The sequence below is a fragment of the Phoenix dactylifera genome, chromosome 3 (genome assembly GCF_009389715.1).
Source record: "Phoenix dactylifera cultivar Barhee BC4 chromosome 3, palm_55x_up_171113_PBpolish2nd_filt_p, whole genome shotgun sequence".
In the NCBI taxonomy this organism is placed as follows: Eukaryota; Viridiplantae; Streptophyta; class Magnoliopsida; order Arecales; family Arecaceae; genus Phoenix; species Phoenix dactylifera.
This window is the reverse complement of record NC_052394.1, coordinates 18,971,029-18,990,141: the sequence shown is the minus strand read 5'-3', so window position 1 is coordinate 18,990,141 and position 19,113 is coordinate 18,971,029. Positions and strand designations below refer to the sequence as shown.

The 19,113-nt window shown below is 37.3% G+C and overlaps 2 protein-coding genes across 2 annotated transcripts; both read right to left on the bottom strand.

Annotated features, from left to right (window-relative positions):
• Positions 1-261: 261 nt before the first annotated feature.
• LOC103716682 (mucin-2-like) lies at positions 262-5,623 on the bottom strand. The gene is made up of 5 exons (XM_008804785.4): positions 5,287-5,623; positions 4,684-4,786; positions 3,141-3,264; positions 1,289-2,320; positions 262-1,065 (listed from the first exon to the last, which is right to left on the bottom strand). Exons 1-5 carry the CDS (start codon positions 5,465-5,467, stop codon positions 655-657), a joined length of 1,851 nt encoding a protein of 616 aa, XP_008803007.2. The 5' UTR covers positions 5,468-5,623; the 3' UTR covers positions 262-654.
• Positions 5,624-8,895: 3,272 nt separating this feature from the next.
• On the bottom strand, positions 8,896-18,015 carry LOC103716683 (26S proteasome regulatory subunit 6B homolog). Its single transcript, XM_008804786.4, has 7 exons — positions 17,942-18,015; positions 17,400-17,909; positions 13,427-13,657; positions 12,802-12,960; positions 12,036-12,188; positions 10,996-11,079; positions 8,896-9,342 (listed from the first exon to the last, which is right to left on the bottom strand). Exons 2-7 carry the CDS (start codon positions 17,892-17,894, stop codon positions 9,208-9,210), a joined length of 1,257 nt encoding a protein of 418 aa, XP_008803008.2. The 5' UTR covers positions 17,895-17,909; positions 17,942-18,015; the 3' UTR covers positions 8,896-9,207.
• Between the last annotated feature and the right edge of the window lie 1,098 nt (positions 18,016-19,113).

The window sequence follows — 19,113 nt, the reverse complement described above, 5'->3', positions numbered from 1 at the left end:
CCTTTGCAATTATTTGCAATTGGCATCATAACTATTTCTTTGCCCATAATTCCATCCAAAACTCAACTGTTTGCCACTGGAGGCTTCTTCAAAATACTCCTAATACACAAACTCATCCATAGAGTCTCAAATCATTCACTCTTTCGTGACCTTAGCAAAGCCTCCCTGGTTTGGCGTCATAAATAGATACCATGCCCAAACACAACAGGAATACATGCATTCGATCATTCAAATAGCGATACAATGCCATGGCAGACAATGTGCTAATCTTCATATGTGCTGAAGATAAACAAGTCCACTTTTCTATATAAAACCAGTCAACAGATGAAGTTTACAAAGAAAATGGTAGATCTAATTCCGACATCTTACCGATTACACATCAAGAACCGAATTTGAATCCTAAAATCCATAGATTCAAGAACTTGAGGGTTTAGCTGTAGGGTCCAGAGTCATATGTTTTATGGACATGGCTAGTAGGAAGGATTTTCTCAGTTCAAAGACTTATCAAACTTCCAGTATCTCTTGGTTCAACGGGGAAGAAAAAAAACACACACCATCCAATCCAGGGAGCATCTTCTAGAAATATGAAGATCAGAACCAAGAATTAAAAAATCAAATGTTACAAATATTACACAGACAACAACAAGGGAATCGTCATAGAGGATCAAAAGGTTCTGGGGGAGGCTCAAATCGATGATCGAAAGGGCTTTGGTCGGACTTATCCTCAACACTGTGCAACCAACTTGTGTTCTTTGAATCCTCTTTCATCAACATGGCATCATACTGGTAGCTACCATCGAGATCTAGCTCACCCACACTCTCCCTTGTCCTGAGGCTTTCCCTGTCTGGAGACCTAGACATACTGTCTCCATTATATGACACAGATCTGTTGCAGTCTCCAGAAAATGTTTCATTACAATTGCCATTCTCTGCAGAGTCTTCATCACTTGTCAGAGGAACTATGGGTTCCGACATACGAGCTGGTCTTCCTTTTGGAGCAGCAGAGCGAATGCTACGAGGAAAGAGGGAAGCACCCCGAATGCCCCCCAGGCTTTGTCGAATGTCCTGTGTTAACAAAGAAAAGAAGATTTCAGAATTGTGACATACCATGCAGCAACAGTCTTTATATTTAACAAGCTATAGTATCCAGTCTTCCCTCAGAACTATGACAATAAAATACTTTCATTGGAAAGTCCAAATGCTTAATAATAGTAGGAGCCACCTGTATGCATGAATTAGTGGATGTTCATATCACCAAATGCTAGCAGGGAGAAGGAACACAACGTACCATGTGCCTGAGAGCCATATCAAGCGACTTCTTTGAGATCGTCCTTCCAAACCCGGTGCTCTCTGTGGCTGCAGCTGGCCTTATAGGCTTACGAGTTCCAGACTCTGATACCATAGATTTTCGCATTTCAGGTGGCGTGGTCTGGTGTCCATTGTTCTGTGATAAAACCTTGGGTGGATTCTCTGGGAACCTGCTCCGAGGGGCAATAGGCAAAGACAGCCTCCGATTTGAACTCACAGAAGCTACTGTCTCAGAGTTTGAACTTGAATTTGACCGAACTGTCAGCGCCATTCCTGGACGCATCCTGCCAGCAGAAGCTGGCCGTTCAGGCAACTTTGTCCTCAGGTTAGGCGGCGTATCAAGTGAAAAATCTGGGAGATCAACTGGGCGCACTGGAGCTCGGGACCGTGGACTAGGGGAGCTGGGATGTGATGAAGGTGCTGAATTTCGGCCATTTCTGGCTGAGAGCCGCCCAACAGATGGGGAACGCCCTGTCGTCGGGGCTAGTGTTGGTGCAGCAGGCTGGCGAGTGGGGGTTGATGGTCTTGAATTCAAGCGGGCTACTGAAGAATTTGAATTTGAGATAGAATTGGTGGCAGCTTGGAGTCGAGAGGTTGGAGTTGATGGCCTAGAACCATGTGAAGGTCCAGATTTAAGTCCTGGAGCGCTGGGGGTTGCTCGAGTTCTGACTGGAGTGGATGATCGAGTCGGTATGGGACGTGAGGTTGGAGTCGATGGCCTTGCAGTTGAGAGGGTAGCTGGTATGGAACGTGAGGTTGGAGTCGATGGCCTTGCAGTTGAGAGGGTAGCTGGTATGGGACGTGAGGTTGGAGTCGATGGCCTTGCAGATGAGAGAGCAGCTGCTCGGCTCCCTGGGGTTGATGGCCTTGAGGTTACTGAGGCTAAGCTAGTGTCAAGGACTGATGTTCTGTTAGTATTAGAGAAATTGCTGGAAGAGATGGAAGGCCGGGTCACCGAACCACTCCTGGCTGGCCTTGTTGAATGGCCAGTCTCGGACTGAGAAGCAGGGAGCTGCAACAAGAATGAGAAATTGAGATGTTTTATTTATTTATGAATGAACACATGGGTGTAAGAATGACACAACTGAAACAAGAGCAGCTTAAAAGGTTACAAAGTAATACATGCATTAACAGATACGAATTAATACTCTCCAAGGGATGTTGACTTAATCCCCAATCCATATAAATTTGTGAAATTACCATTTCCTATAACTAAACCAGAATTGATCGATCTAACAAAAAGGTAGGTAGGTGAGTGGCGAGAGTCGAGACTATGATTCACCAGTTCTCTGGCATAGAAAGAATGCCGCATGAGATACAGTGATATTTAAGCTTTACATGAGATGAAACTAAATGACATCACAGAGGACAGATCGTTAAAATCTGATTGCAACTGAGTATGTAGATAGAAGTATATTTTGGGTTCTCCTCATATACTGAATTTAACATTTGCTGAAGAGCCAGACAAAGCAAACTGTGCTGAGCTCAAAATAACTTGTCAGGCCCTTGAACATTAGAAAAGACCAAGAAGATCACATATCAAGAAGGTGAAAAGGCTACTACTGCATAATGAGACCAGATGTTTGTGCTTCTTCTGGGGTATAAGCAATGAATGCTTGCAATAAAACTGATTAAATAAAACCTTTTGCAAATTAGATTTAGATTCCTTTTTCTGTTGTGCATGCATGCGTGGAAGAGTTCGGAGAGAACCCCCTGGAATGGATATGTCATCTTGAACAACCTAACCGTTGAATTAGAATAACAAAGATAACTGATAAACTGTGATACTATATTCTTAGAACAGCTACTGGAGATGATGAGATGATTCATACCCTTGTAGCTCTTGTAGTTGAAACTGATCTAACAGTGGAACTGCGCTTAGGTGCTACTGAGGAAAGTGGCTTCTTACTAGCATCAGAAGAAGGGCCATGTGGAGATCCAGGAGGAGTTAGAAGCCTGTCCATGCGGAAGTCAAATCAACAGCTAATTAGCTTTCAACATTTTGCAAGACATGTGCCAAAGTAGAAATTCTGCTTGTAATTGCAAACTAAGAGAATCTGAAGGTAACAACATTTAGCATGTCATTGGCTTCTGATGCCCTACCAAAGATGATACAAATGGGTTTTTGATCTTCACCTACTAAAAAGAAAAGATAATTCAAAGATAAAAGACACAGAGTATAGGATTTATTGCATGCTCAAATAATTCAAGACTTACTTGAAACCAAATAATCAACAAGGAGTTTTGGTTATCTTTTGCTAGTAAGGTGTAAGCATTTTTACTTTTTATCTGTTTATGGAATATAAAAGTCAAAGACTTGACCATGTCTTTTATTATGAGAACATTCCAGAGAGTATAAAGACATCCTTATAAGTATGGAAAGGAAACATTTATTGACAATCCGTTGCTCCATTTAGGGAGAGATGAATTTCCTCCCTATCCTGATCTAAATTAACTCTTGCATGTATTATCTAAGTTGCTAAGAATTATTATGAAGCTTTGAAGGACAACTGCAGGCAAAGTAGGAATCCTCAAGCCTACTCAACTTGTTGGAGTGTCTTACAAAAGAAAATGTAGTTTTCAAATGAAAATCCTATTTTACTTTAGAAAAAAGCATTTTTCCCTTTTGAGTGCAAGATAAAGTTTTGAGTTTGATTTGATTTGTGTTTCCTCTGACTTTCGAACATTTGAGGCTTGTTCAAAACATAACTTATCCTATCAAGTGCATAGCAACTAAAGAAATATTGTACATATAGCATGATGGTCTGCCGCCAACTGTAAGTTGACATAAATCCTACTCCATAGAGCTCTAGACATTTGGAGATGGCAAATTGCTATCTAAATAGTTCACTTCATACAATAACTTTAGCATTGCCCATAACCAGTTAACATCTCTCTACAAGTGAAGATGGATACAAATAGACAACCTTTTTTGGGCAATAGAAATTGATGGAAGATGTATAGCATGACCTAGTGATCGGATGTAAAGTGGAAGCTTGATGAGTTCAGAAAGAGCATCAAGTTACACAAGAGATGATCAATTATCCTTTATGAATCAAATATAAGTTCAATAATTGAAGACAATTTAACTATGTCAGACTTCAAGATTCTGCATCTAAGGTTCTTGCATCAAGACATTTTTTGGGTAAGTTTGCATTAAATAGAGTATCAGAAGCAATCATAAGGACAAAAAAATCATTATAGGCAAGCATTCTAATAAATTTAAAACGTTAAATCTTCCCTGGAACAAAAATTTTCACGCTTAATGCGGCCTAAAGACTGATCAAGAACAGCTAAGCTTTTCTATTTTAAGCACATGGGGATATACCCAACCATTTTATTGAAAAAAATGAAGGATTTAGTCATGGTATTTACCAATCGTAATCATGCTTTCCATTGTCAGCATTGAGTAAATCATCCATTCCGCTCCTCCCAATCTTGGCTGATCCAATTGATAGTCTCTCCAATTTAACTTGTTCTGCAAAGAACAATAAATAGAGTCAGAAAAAAAGGACAAATAATCGAATTCTCACAACTGATGAGTAATTCAGTCCTGCCGGCTCCCACAGAAATCACATCACAACTCGTGATACAAATAAATATTACGTCAAAATTCTTCCAAACGGAAATAGATGTTTAAATTAAAAAACTAAAAGCCCAAGGATTACAAGAAGTAAATGCCATCGTTACAAGCACGTGATAAAAACTACAATAAACAGCAGAAACTTAGATCACGAGATTTTCACGATATACAAATAATTATAATTAAAACTTGAAACATTTCTCAAATAAAAGGGCTGTCATAGATCGAATTATTGATAAAAGAAGATAATTTTTTGCAGTTTGCGCACGCTCTCATTCAGGAGGCCATTTCCGGAAACATACCATCCACAAAACAATCCAAATCCACAAAAGGCCAAAAAAGAAAGTTAATAATAATAAATCAGAATAAAATGGAGGAAAAAGAGGGATCCACACCGTCCTGGCCGTCGGATCCGTTGGCCGATCCGATCAGAGCGCCGCCGCCGCTTTTCAAGAACAGATCCAATTCCAAGCTCTCATCCTCCCCCTTTCCGCCCAAGCTCCGCCGCCGGTCATGCCCCCATCCCCCCGGAATATTCCTCCGTTCCGACAGCGATCCCCTCGCCACCCGATTCATCGGTTCCCCCACTCCCTCCCCGATCCGATCCGAGAGAGAAATTTCTCCTCCCAAGAAAACGATTAAATGAGAAATTTTTGTGGAGAGAGAGTATAAAAGGAGTAGATCGAGAGGGAAGCAACGGTTCCGCGCCTATGCGGTAATTAGCGACATTTCGGGGGTCGAAAGCTGGTTATTTGGTGCGGGAGTTCGCATATGCTTATATAGGGATCTTGAGAACCGGATGGCGTACGAGATGGACGGTGATGGAATCGTGTCGCATAGTAATTCTCCAGATATTGACGTATTGAGGTTCGTAGGATTCATGGGTCTACCTGGGATTATTTCCTTATAGCATGATGTGAGGTTTTTTGTCCAAGCTTCTGTCTTTATAGTGTATATCTGTTCTAAATTATTGGACAAGGTTGGTACGAGGAAGGTGAATGATTTGATCTCAGTCTTTAGTAACACTAGGAACAGAATTACGGCCTATAAGGAACAATTTTTTTTTCGCGCTAAAACAAATAAACCATATCTAACGAGTATGGATACATTCAATAAAATTAAAAAATAAAATACCTCGAAGTGACAGAAACAACTTTTCATCTTCAGCCCACAAGATACTACCGATTACCGAAGTATCTGGCTACATAAGCAGCCACATAGTCTGCAGCTCTATTAGCTTTATAAAGAATATTAATTGAAAGGCTGGGATTTTTTGTTTTTTTTTTCTTTTCTTTGGTGATCTTACTTTTTTTTCTTTTTTTTAAGAAGAATGATCGGTGTGCTGTTGGAGAGCTTATTTTCTGGGTCGGTTGCCAAATCTGACCAGTAACTATGACAGCCGTTGGATGTTAACTGGGCGGGTGTGATATTGTTGGGATGTAAACTTTGGTCAAATTCTTTTAGCATTGACTTTCAGGACATATTACAAAAGCATTTGATTTTTTTAATTTTTAATGAAAGCATCATTCGTATATCCTATGCTTTCTATACTTGCAGGCACCTCTGACCTTAGCCTGGTCCATTTATAGCAAGAGAAACCAAGATCTCCTATTATCTTAACCGGAGAAAAGATAAAAATATTTTAAATTATAGTAAAAAAATATAAAAGCACCATCTAATATAAAAAACACGAAGATGAAACAATAAAACTATTTGATTTTTGATAAATATTTCATTAAAAGTTGAAAAAGTGTGGCTATAGCATTAGTTCTGATTTAAAAAATATCTTGAAATGTATCAATTAATCAAATGAGACAATAAGAGCAGGGGTTTTAGATATGTTATTTTAATGATATCTAATGCTGATGCATATAATATCTTGGTCATGATGAAAACATTGCCTACACTTTGATAAGGTATTTTACATTATATAAATTAAGCATTTTAAGCTTTTAACTTTTTTTTTTTTAGGGTGTGGGGAGGGTAATATAATGTTTATAGGTGATTTTGGTTTGCCTTGTCTCCCTCAAAACCAAAACATTTCCAATTAAAAAAACCTGACATGTTAATGCAGACTTAAATCTATGTAACCGGAAGGCTTCACGAAGAAACTATGGAAGGAAGAAAATCCAAGAGACAGTAATTTAGTGGCTCATGTCAGTACTTGCCATCATCTTTGTGTTTTAGAACCCAAGACTAACAGTTTGGTTGAAGTTAATAATCCATACTTATATTACTTCTCAAATAATGGCCCGTACTTAATTTGAATAGTTTGGTCATACCAAACGTTTAAATTTAGAGATGGTAGGTTGGTTGTGCATGTCATGTAGACATCATAGGTCCCATCTAATTGAGCCATTGTAACTGAAACTACTCAAAAAGAAGAAAAATAACCTATTTCGCTGAGTAACACAGACTAACAATTCAAGGATTTGAGTTGTCTGGACACCTAAAAATATAAATGTCAGCGATATCATTATTATTTTTAATTCAGATACTAGTTAGAGAGACATGAGTGCAATATCCCAACTCAAACTTGCGAGAATACTGTACAATAAAATGACTGCAGTGACATACTTAAAAAAGGAAAATGGAAAAAAAAGCTCTATTTCATGATAGAAAATTAGAAATTCTAATATAAGATTAACTATTTGGGATATTATTTGGCAAGTTTTTTGTTAAAATATTTGGTCAAGATGCGGGGACATTTTTATAAGAGTTTCCATTATAATAGTAGAGTTGCGTCTTTCTAATGTCATGTATTTGCAACTAACTAAAAGCATACTGTTTTCTCTTACTTGGAACTTATCACTAGCTTTAGTTTTAGGGCTTTGCTTGGCTAGAAAATAAGAAAGATAAGAACAGCAAGGTTGTGCCTACCAGAATAGACATCTTTGAGTTATTCTAATTCTTATTTGATCTTTGAAAATAACTTTTTTACATGAGAAACTTTTTATCATAAAAACTAAAAAGTAGGCAAAAATGATGATTTTATTTCAAAATTAATCTATGGGATCTTCTCATTTGGGATAATTGTGCCTAACATAAAAAAAAAAAAACCAGTATACCTGTTTTTCATTTTATGCCTGCATTTCTTGTTTAAATCTTATGCCTGCTTTATTTCCCGACAAAACATCGCCTAAATTATTTACAAAACTCGGCCTCGTGTGAATCCAGCATTTCCCTTTTGGTCTAGCATGGCACAAATCCATCATTTCAATCAACCTAATGGCATGGCCCCTGCCGTCTCCTTGCGGACAGGACCGGAGTGGCGGGAGGAGAATAGAATGAGAGCTGAGTCTTTTTTGGTGAGAAATCCAAATACCAAATCTTCGGAAGGGGACAGAGCTCCTACTAAACTATTTGCAATAATTGAACTGAATAAATTAACTCCGCTCCTCAACAAGAGAAGGGATAATCGCTTTGTTATCGTCTAGCATGAAAGGGAACTTTTTTTAATGAAGAACGGGGTGGAGAACAATCACAGGGAACTGTGACGTGGGCCAGGAGAAAGAGAAGGCTCACAGGATTTGCACCAAACGAGCTATTATATATATAGAGAGGTTGGTTCGGTTTTTAATTGAATTGATGAAGTCTGCATCCTTTTCTGCCAAGCCTCAACCACTGCCACCTTATCTTGTCTCCTTAATCTTGTAAGCTATCCTACTCTTACATAGTTTATATTTGGGAGATTGATTATTTTTCAGGCAAACGTTCGGTCATGCATATGAACATACTCGTACTGAATTTTCAGAGCTGAGTTGGGACATTTGATTAGGAATTGGGCTTCTAATTGGGATGGAAGGCACCCCCCTCTATCCCCCAATCTGACATGGTAAATCCATAGTCAATGATGGTGGAGATGCCCTCACTTTCAGCTGTTTCTCATCCATGGGAGTTCATAAAGGCAATGCCGTAGAGCACATTACCCGTTTCCCACATTACCCGTATCCATGGTGAAAAAGTAATCCCACATTACCCGTATCCTTCAATCAAGCCAACAATGAACACTAAATGAAAAATAATCATTTCAGTGCTCTGAAAGCAATAGAACATTGGAAATTCTGATCGCCGTCTCATTTGAGATCGAGGCTGTAGAGCACATTTGAAGAATTTTAAGCTCCCTTACCAGTTACATCTAGATCCTACACAATTTATAGACCACATCCAGGACAAATAATATGTAGGAAAATTCTAGTCACAAAAGTAGAAATATGTAAACTCAAAACTCCTCAAATGCACTCCTTTCCCCAGTATTAAACAAAATTAGCACCATTAAAGCTCGGGAAGCCAGTATCCTCTGACAGTTTAGCTCCTCATTTGTAGAAATCAAAATCTGTGTCTGGCTTCTTTACATTGGTACGGTAGCCTTTCTCAAAGTCCTTGGGAAGAATAACATATCGGTTCTTGCGAACAGCATGCATACCCGCCTCCTGGCAAATGGCAGCAATCTGCAAAACAATTCATGAAAGATGGTCACTTTGGTCAAGCTACACTTTATATGGAACAGTTCTACTGTTAAATGATGCGATACAAGGAGGGCTGAAATGCAAAACTACAGTCCAAGAAAAGTTTATAGGTCAAACTACACTAAAGTTTCTAGGGTCAAACTATGCTATGATATTGTAAAGCCCAACCCCCCACCCCAAAAAAAATGAAAAAGACAAAAATAAAAAAAAACACTCCCGATGTTAGAAAAGCTTTTGCAGGTGGAAAAGAAATTGAGTGCACCGGTTATTACGTCAATAATGGTTATACACTCAAGCGACGTTAGTAAGTTGGATTAGCATTATTATTACACATGCAAGTTGAAACGATCAAGGAGATGGGCACAGACGTTCCACAAGGGGCATGCTGTAGGCCACACTCCATGATAAAAACAACTCAAGATTTGTTATATGGTGTATAGATAAATGCTTGAAATGATTATTAGAAAGTCAACTCATTACACTAAATAGGCGAGAACACAAATAACTAGGAAGGAAAAGTTAGCAAGAAGTTTCATAACCATTGAAATGAGTAAGGTTTTAATTCTCAGTCTCAATTAGAACAAAACTAACTCACAGTTTCTGGCTTCAATCAGTTTCAGCCAAAACTGATTAATTTTGATCTAGTTTTGGTGGTTATTTTCAGTTTAAACTAATCAAAACTAACCATCACCTCTTTTTTAGAGTTTTATTTTGGTCTGTACTATCACATTGGGGTTATTTCTTTATTTCTTTAATCACATAGGCTATATAATTTCAGTTTTTGCTAATTATCCTTGTTTTGCTGAGTAAAAAAAGATGGGATAGATGATGAACATAATCCTTGATAGGCCAAGGCCTCCAAAAAGCGATTTACAAAGACTGATGCAAACAACTAAATAAAAGATCAATCTTTATAGTAATGGCATTTTTCATATAAAATAAATATAACATTCTACAACTACATGTATTTAATTAACAGTCACTTAACCATGGAAATATAAGAAAGAAGTGCCCAAATTTAACATATTTGTGAATTTTACTAAACATGGTGAAACAATTAACTGCACCAGGCACTGAAACGTTCCAGAATTGCTAAATATAATGAAATTTTGTAAGTAATATAAATTAGTGGTACAAATTATTACCCCTTATGAGTTTTACTTACATGCAAAAGTAGCTTGAGCCCAAAATTGTTGAAACTACACAAATAAAGAACTTATGTATCACAAAATACTCTAAAATGCCATGTGCAATCTTTCTTTTTTTCTTTTATTTTTCTTCTACTTTTTCAGATGTGTCAATGTTTTCCCCGACTTTTATGATCAAAACTCTGAAACTTGGAAAGGAACTGCCAAAACTGAAACTCCACAAGCCCAACTGAATCTAAGTTCAAACTCCGACGAAAGTTGCATTCCATTATCATGTCTAAAACATATCAGCTATTTGAAAACACAGCTCATGTGCTTGAAGGAAAAATAACAGCCTAATAATTGGATCACTGAGACTTCTAGACAATCAATCAGACGTCAATTTAAAGTGGCTAATCTCAGCTTCATCTGAATCTGGAAATTTTAACACACAAAGTAAAATAAATGGAAAAGGAATTCCAGAATGAATAAATTTAAAATAACTAACCTCAGCAGCACTAATTTTATCTGGTCGAGAAACATAGTCTTCCAAGTCAACCTCATCACTGAGATTCATTTTAGCAGTGCAGACCTGAATAAAGACGAAGCACAAAGCACGAGACACATTCAATAAAAGAAGTGTAGAAAAAGCCATTTAAAAGCCTACTTAACCATTAGTATAGAATTAACAAAGCCATTTAAAAGATAATAAGCAATATTAGTAATCTATAGTGAAATTTTACTCATATGGGAAATAATCTTCTCAACTTTGCCTCTTTCTACAATTTATTGATCTTTCCAATGATTTTTTCCTGTAAACAAATTTTCTAATTTTTGCCTTTTCTTTTTGGGTAAGATCTAATGTTTTATTGCGCTATATTCTTGAGCAATAGTTGCCTATTTGAAAAACAAGTGCAGAAAGTGGGAAACAAATACAAAGAGACATAAGTTAACAATTGTAGCACTTGTGTACCTAGATATGGTCTCTCTCTATCTATCTATCTATCTCAATCTCTCCCCTCTCTGTGTGCATGTGTCCACATGTCTGTGTCCGTGGTTGTGTGTTCGTGCTTGGAGAAAAAGAGAGGTAAGACAACGCAAGAAAGATACAAGTTAAGCTTGAAAAAAGAGGAGCGAGAGACTAGGAGGTAAGAGGGAGGTTCACCAAGATATAGCAATGAAATGTTAAAACTCAAAATTTCTCTAGCAAGATCATCAATGATACTTCAGATTGATGAGAGCATCCCTCGTGTTTTTATCAACCAAGGACATGCCGCAATAAGAAAAATCAACTGTCAGATATTTATGACATCTAGATGTATACAAAGTCAGCATAATAAAATAATCAATGCCCGTCCATACCATTAAAAGCCTGCGATTTGTAAAGCTGTGTACGGATTGTTATGCATATTCCCGGTTCTATTGACGCAATTGGATAACTTCCAATTTATTTGTTGTTTGTTATATTGAACCAGTGCATTTTAACATCAATTAAAGCTTAAATTATGAATTTTAATGATATTTTGGATCGCTTTTTGCAGATCTTACTTGAAAAACTAGCCGCTTTTGCCGTCTGTCAGGCAAAGGAAATTCAATTTTCCGATCAAGTCTACCCGGGCGCAGAAGGGCAGGGTCTAGGGTGTCAGCTCGATTTGTTGCCATTATAACCTTTACATTCACAGTTTGATCGAAACCATCCATCTGCAAAACCAATCACAGACAAATACCTCACATAATTAATCCATGACAATGAAAATGGGCAAGATATGAGCAAGCATACATGTTGGTGACAAGCATACACATTGTTAATCAGTGAAAAAAAAGTTACGCAGTGCAAGTTTTCCTCTAATCCACGACATGGCTTCAATGGGAACAAGCCAAAAGACTAAGCACATCTAGAACTACACTTATTGCCTAAATTCCTTGGCCACTTCAGGGTCCCACCCTAAGATAACCACTAGATGGTCTTTGGAGCCAAAAAAGAACCAAAAAATGTTGCACACAGAACTTTATAGAGTCAAAAAATGCCACATCGACTTGATGATTTATCCAAAGCAGGGTAATCTCAATCAGGTGGTCCAAGAAAGAAAGGTTGTACACCAGCAGGAGCAGCTAGCAGCAAACAGCAAAACTAAATGAGGGAATTATTTATATATTTAACTTGTATAGCATTTCAGTTTGGTTGAACTTATTAGAGTTCTCTTTTATTTCTGAGACCTTTTACTCTTTCAAACAAGTGGAAAGGGATTAATTCATCAAAAAAGAGAAAAAGAAAGGACAAACTGGTGCCTCCAATATCTTTACTTAGTTCTACCTGATTCAGAAGTTCCATGAGGATACGCTGCACTTCCCTATCAGCACCAGTTTGTGCATCAAACCGTGCCGTAGCTATAGCATCAACCTCATCAATAAATATGATTGCAGGGGCATTCTCTTTAGCAAGTCGGAAAACATCCCGAACCATTCGTGGACCCTGAATAAAAAAATGCAATAAACAAGATGCTTGAAAATTGAAATATAGCAGAGGAATTCAGGAATAATAATGACAACTTCTGACCAAATTTATATTCTTCATGAAATTGAGCACAACGAGCAATCTTCTTATAAAAAATGAAGAAAATCTAAGCATAAGTGGTAGAAAATTGTTACTGCATGTACCCTTTAAACTTTGTCCTTGTAAGGATCCAAATGAAACAACGGATACAACTTGTCGGTAAAAAAAAAACATGAAAATTATCTTGACACATTTAGAACCTATATTTACACCACCTGTTAAGGAAACAAAAGATCACTAAGCAGATTTATCATTTTTTAAAATATAAATGTGACCAAACCAAATTCTATGAGAATGTCTTAACCTAGATGAACATAACAGACAAAAGGAAAAGGATACGCAATGGATGTGGGTGGTGCATTCAGATATATCTAAGAAACCGTACCTCACCCAAATACTTCTGAACAAATTCTGACCCAACAACTCTTATAAAAGCTGCAGTTGTATGATTAGCCACAGCCTTGGCAAGCATGGTTTTACCAGTTCCAGGAGGGCCATAGAGAAGCACGCCTCTTGGAGGATCTATACCAATCTGTTTGTATAACTCATGATGTGTCAAAGGCAACTCAACAGCTTCACGAATTTCCTGCTTCTGAATATCACAACCCCCAATATCCTGAGCAGATAAAAGGACGATAATTCAGCAAATTATAACAGTTAACCTGTAACTATTAACTGGTATCAACAGAATGCAGAATGCCAATGGTTCAATAAAATTATCAAATAAATTACAAGATGGTTAATAGATTACTGAATGAAGTGGTAAAAGTCAACATATTTCATTTCCTAGATTCATTGATAGATTTTCAACCTTTTAGTTAAAGTGATTAAAAGAATGAGTTAAATAAAGGGATGAAACAAAATGCATGACGATATTCACCATTCCAAGGTTGCATGAGCACCAAAGAGTGAAAAGACAAGGAACAAACACAAAGGATGATAAAATGAAAAGTAAGCGAAGCAAGCATGATATCTCCCCAAGTTCTAGGCACATGGTTTTGTGAGCTCCACTATTAAGTGAAAAATAAAGGAGTCCCCAGAGGACAGAGAAGCACAGAAACATATCTGAAGTTCAAATCTTTTCAACAGTCTTGATCTGCTTTTGATAACATGATTGCTACTATTTAACTGACGACACCAATATAATGCTCGCAATCTATTCAATAAATTTGTATTTCTTCTTCAATGAGCATTCCTCAACTATATCGATCAGCAATTCCAGGGGCACCACAGTAACTGAACTGTTGCTTCTAAACCAATACCAAAGGTTTGACAAGAAAAAACGCATACTGCATTCAAGTCATTTGACTAGTGACTTAATTCAACGTAACAGCAATTAGGTAATCGCAGACTCTCATTTATAAGCTATCATATAACATGATTTTTTTCAAAGGTAACCAACCAACAGATGTCTTGGTACCAAGAGGGTTGGAAGAGATGCAAAATCATATAAGGCAATCCAAACCTATACCAAATTCCACAGGCAAATATTACATATACAAGTCATTTGAATATTTCATATAAAATGATTTTTTTAGAAGGTAACAACCAACATGTATTTGTACCAAAAGGGCTAGAAAAGCTGAAAAATACATCATACACCTTAAACCACAACCATCCAAGACATATTTTAGGGAAATAAACTTAATAAAGAACTGAATTTTTTTCTATAGTTAGGTTTTTTTGGTTGACATCTCTTTTTCCAGCAAGCATGCAAGCGCAAATCAAAGCAAGCAAGCATGCAAGACACTCGCACATATAGAGGAAGAGGCAAAAAAATATTGCATGCATTCTGAAACTCTACAAAGGTATCTTAGTAATGCAAAATTGCAAATACAATAATCTCTGTAACAAAACCACACTCATCTGACGATACTTGACTGTGAATACATTAATAAGCCCATCAAGCCAAGTAGATTTACATTATCAGGAGTTATATCGAGATAAATTTCCATATGAAGTCAGCTTTCAATATGTCTAGTTGTCTACAATTTTAACTACATCAAACGAAGGAAACTGTGTTAAACTATAAAACATACAATTTTGAAGTATCAGTAGGTCCTGTGCAATCACTGCAGAATAATCCATAGAACCACAGTTTGGTGATGTTGCGAACATCATGTAGCATGCCTGTCTTTGCTGGTCACTTTATTTGTTGGTGCTTAATTTATATGGTTTTGCAACTTTCATGCTGTGGCTTCAGTTCCTAAAATTAAATTCTCCTTGATGGATTTATTTTGTAATAAATAAAAATCAGACTGAATTCCCAATAATGATAAATAATCATGATTTTACTATATCAGACAAGATATCAATAACTTGGTTTCTATATAACAACTAGGACATATCTTGGATCTGTCCAAAATTTCTCCACTTCCATCCCAGGGGCCACTCACCAAGGTGTTTAATGTCTCACCATCCAAAAGCCCTGCACTCAACATCAATTTGCACGTATCACTAATATGAAAACTTTGGGTTCGAAAATCTGACATGGATGACCAATAGTAGAAGCGATAACAATCTACCATTTCCAATAAATCACCTAAAATTTCCAATTCATCATTCCAAGCTTAACATAATGATGGGATAAGGTTTCTAGGGAAAACAAAACAGATATTCTACTTAAGTTTCCCGTTGGATCTCTTAGAGAAAGTGCAATGCCTTCAAGCATCTCCCAAACAAAGTTACAAGAGCCATCAACAATCCAAGTGTTTCATTCAGGAGACAAGGAGATAAACACTTTTAAGTACAAACAAAAACAATTCTTTATAAAATTATTCATTAATAATAGTGCTCTTCAGAACATTTAAACAGCTCGCAAAAGTGATATCCTTTATTGTCTGTGTTAATAAACCGCTTCTCTAGACATGTTGCTCTTGTACAATTGGCAATGACAAACTAAGTTTGGCTTCTGGGTTTTGCCTTTCAAAGTCAATAGGACTTGATTCCAAAAGATTCAATGTATATTGTCGAAACTAATATGCATCGACTCAAGAACAAATGCCAAGAAAGTTATTTCTAGCTCGATAGCAGCATGATTATTAGCAGAGTTTAGAATGTCATCAGGGGCAACTAGGCAAAACCATGCCCCGAGTATTGAGAGAAACAAAATAATCTCGTCAGACATATGTCAGTTTTTATTAGCATATAGAACTATAATAGGATGCAAATATGGTGCAGAAACACAGGAGCCCATTTCTAGCAAAAAATGGAAACGTTCTGAAACCTGGTAGATACAGTGTGGAAAAGAACAACTGAATTTTAGCTTGAAGCAACCACTAAGTACCAGACTCCTATCATAATGCAACATCTTAGAATTGACTCATCCAGAAATACTCAGGATTCCATAAATGCAACTTGGCCACTTCATGCACATGTAAGAGAACTTGAGATCTTCACCACCCGTGCAATCACTAGTCCATAAACTTGTGATTCGGCTTCCTCTTTCAAAATGGGTGTGCTATATCAACAACCTCAAAGATTTTCTTCTCCCATAACTTCCCTATCCTTCACCAAGGAAAAAAGTGACAGCCTAGAGAGAAGTATAAGACTAAAATCCTGGAATCCAGGATAACTAAAATCATTAAGTATGGGTCCCACTACATACATTTTAAATGCAAATCAGGTTTAGTCTATAACAGTCATGAGCTTTGCATCTTCTCAATATTTCCCCTGCAACTCTTAGCTATATCTAACACTACATCAGAAATTCCTAGACTCACAAGAAAAGCAAAAGTAAAAAAAAAAAAAAAAGATAAACATTTTTTTCCTGCAAAACCCAACTTCAACTCCAAGAAAACCCAAATTCTAAATATAGAATATTCAAATGAACTAAATACATTACTGAAGCTTCAAAATTCCCAGATTCTACCTAACTCCGAATTGCATCAATAGAACTACTGCATGGAACAACTAGGTCATGTTTGCAATCCCATATCCATACTAATATTCAATACTAACTATTCACGAAGTAATGCTAAAAATCAAGAAAAGAGGGTGTACCTTTCTTTAATCCCTAAATCCATCTTCAAGAAAACCCAAATTTAAAGGTTCAATAACCTATACGCGTAAGAAATGAAACCAAAAGCTTACAAATTCTAAATTCCATCTTACAGCCATAATAATCCACCAATCGGAGAAACTTTCACGCCAAGAAACACGAGATTCCACTCCAAACCCTAAGAAACTTTCCCGCCAAGAAACACGAGATTCCACTCCAAACCCTAATTTTCACCCTAGAATCCCAACCCCCCCGGGGAGATCTTCCCAAACCGTAATGCATAAACACATGCAGATGGATGCACATAGATTGAAACTTTCGATCAAAGAATCAATTTTTCTAGGGTTTCCGCACTCACGTTATAGGTAACGTCGGGTTTCTCGGACTGGCTGAGGAGGGAGATGCTAGAGTCGGCCTCGGGCGGGAGCACGTCGACGAGGGCGTTGGAGTGGCGGTGGAGGGCGACGGAGGCGGAGGGCTTGAGGAGCTCGCGGTTGATGGTGCTCAAAATTCGAACATAGTAGTTGGATCCGGTGGTGGAGCCAACGATGCCGTTGTTCTGGTCGACCATTTCCATGAACTGGCCTATGACAAGAGGAACGGACTGGATCCGCTTGACCTCCTCCTGGGCGCGGAGGAGCTCGCGCTTGAGGTTCTTCTGCTCGTCCTTGACGTACTCCTCCTGGATGTCGACAAACTCGATCTGCCGCTGGAGAGACTTGAGGCGACCGTAGAGATCCTCGTCGTCGTCGACAGAGAGGAAGACGTCGGCGCTCACGGCCGGGAAGCTCGGCGGCGGGCCGGACGGCCGGGAGCAAACTTTGTTGTCTACGACCATGGCGGAGGCCGCCATTGGAGAGAGAGAGAGAGAGAGAGAGAGAGAGAGAGAGAGAGAGAGAGGATGTTCTTTTTGGTAAAAGAGAGGATGTTCTTGGCTAACAGAGAAAGAAAGCCGTGTATGAACCAAAACCGGTTTATATAAAGACGGTGAACGAAAATTATCTGAAAACCCTATGTGAGTCTTTGTTACATTGACAAAAGATGTCTAGGTTACAACTTTCCCATGGAGTCTGCATTGGCATTACAGTTTCTATTAAAAAAAAAAAAATACATGATCCATTATTTGTTTTGCATGAATACCCTCCTAAATATCAAATTTTGTATGAATACTCTTCTAATTGATATTTGCATTTATATCCTCTTAAAATACTTGTTTTGTTATTCTTTTCTATTTTTATTTTTATTTTTGCATATATACCTACGCCATCTAATGTCATTAAAAAATTAACAATTTAAATTAAAATAACTAATATATTTTTAATGTGTAGATGTGCAAAAAGAAGCATTTATAAGACGATCGAGATTAAGAAAAAAAATAATTTTAAAATTTTATTTTATTTTTAATTAAAATAGATATGGTTTTTATTAATGGTGTTTGAAGAACTGTTATATTACGAGTATTTAGGCAAAAACAATGTTTTTATGGAAGTATAGAAATAAATATAAATTTAAAGAGAGAATTCAAGCAAATTTAAATTTTTAGAAGGATATTTCCAATGTGAAAAGAAAGAATAAAACATTCTTTGGAGCCATGACTTGAAATGGAAGTTAAGTTATACAAAGATTTCTAAATTACCGCTAAACTTGGTTTGGATGGTGCAATGCCTTGCTTTTAAGGCAAGGGACAGGGTTCGATTCCAAAGGGCGCACTTTGACTCCTGATAGTACCAAGTCCCAGTTCCAGGAGGAGTGGATCAGTTTGCTTGGGAGCTTGCGCTCTGGCTTGCATGGGGTGGGTGAATAGCCCCCCCGTAGTTTCTTCTAGAAAATAGTCAAAAATATTGGATCATTCAACATTTGATTAATTAATTTATGTGATACTTGAAGATACCATATTTGGCTACTTGTCATTTATATAACAGACAGTGTATGAATAGTTTTTTTTGAGGAATTAACTTCCACAAAGAAATGATTTTTGACAGATAAGAAATTAGTCATACAAGAAATCTTTGGTTACGACTAAGGGATAACTTTTTTCTTTTGTAAGAAAAAAAGCATTAGAAGACTTTAAT

What these genes read in the sequence shown, in the direction of transcription:
- LOC103716682 (XM_008804785.4), bottom strand. Translation starts at nt 5,467, where the DNA reads ATGAATCGGGTGGCGAGGGGATCGCTGTCGGAACGGAGGAATATTCCG. An exon ending in CAACTACAAGAGCTACAAGG is followed by an intron (nt 2,321 to 3,140) that starts GTATGAATCATC and finishes TTCTTGTTGCAG; the next exon opens with CTCCCTGCTTCTCAGTCCGA. An exon ending in ATATGGCTCTCAGGCACATG is followed by an intron (nt 1,066 to 1,288) that starts GTACGTTGTGTT and finishes TTGTTAACACAG; the next exon opens with GACATTCGACAAAGCCTGGG.
- LOC103716683 (XM_008804786.4), bottom strand. Translation starts at nt 17,894, where the DNA reads ATGGCGGCCTCCGCCATGGTCGTAGACAACAAAGTTTGCTCCCGGCCG. An exon ending in TTCAGAAGTATTTGGGTGAG is followed by an intron (nt 12,961 to 13,426) that starts GTACGGTTTCTT and finishes TTTTTTATTCAG; the next exon opens with GGTCCACGAATGGTTCGGGA. An exon ending in AAAAGCGGCTAGTTTTTCAA is followed by an intron (nt 11,080 to 12,035) that starts GTAAGATCTGCA and finishes GTCTTTATTCAG; the next exon opens with GTCTGCACTGCTAAAATGAA.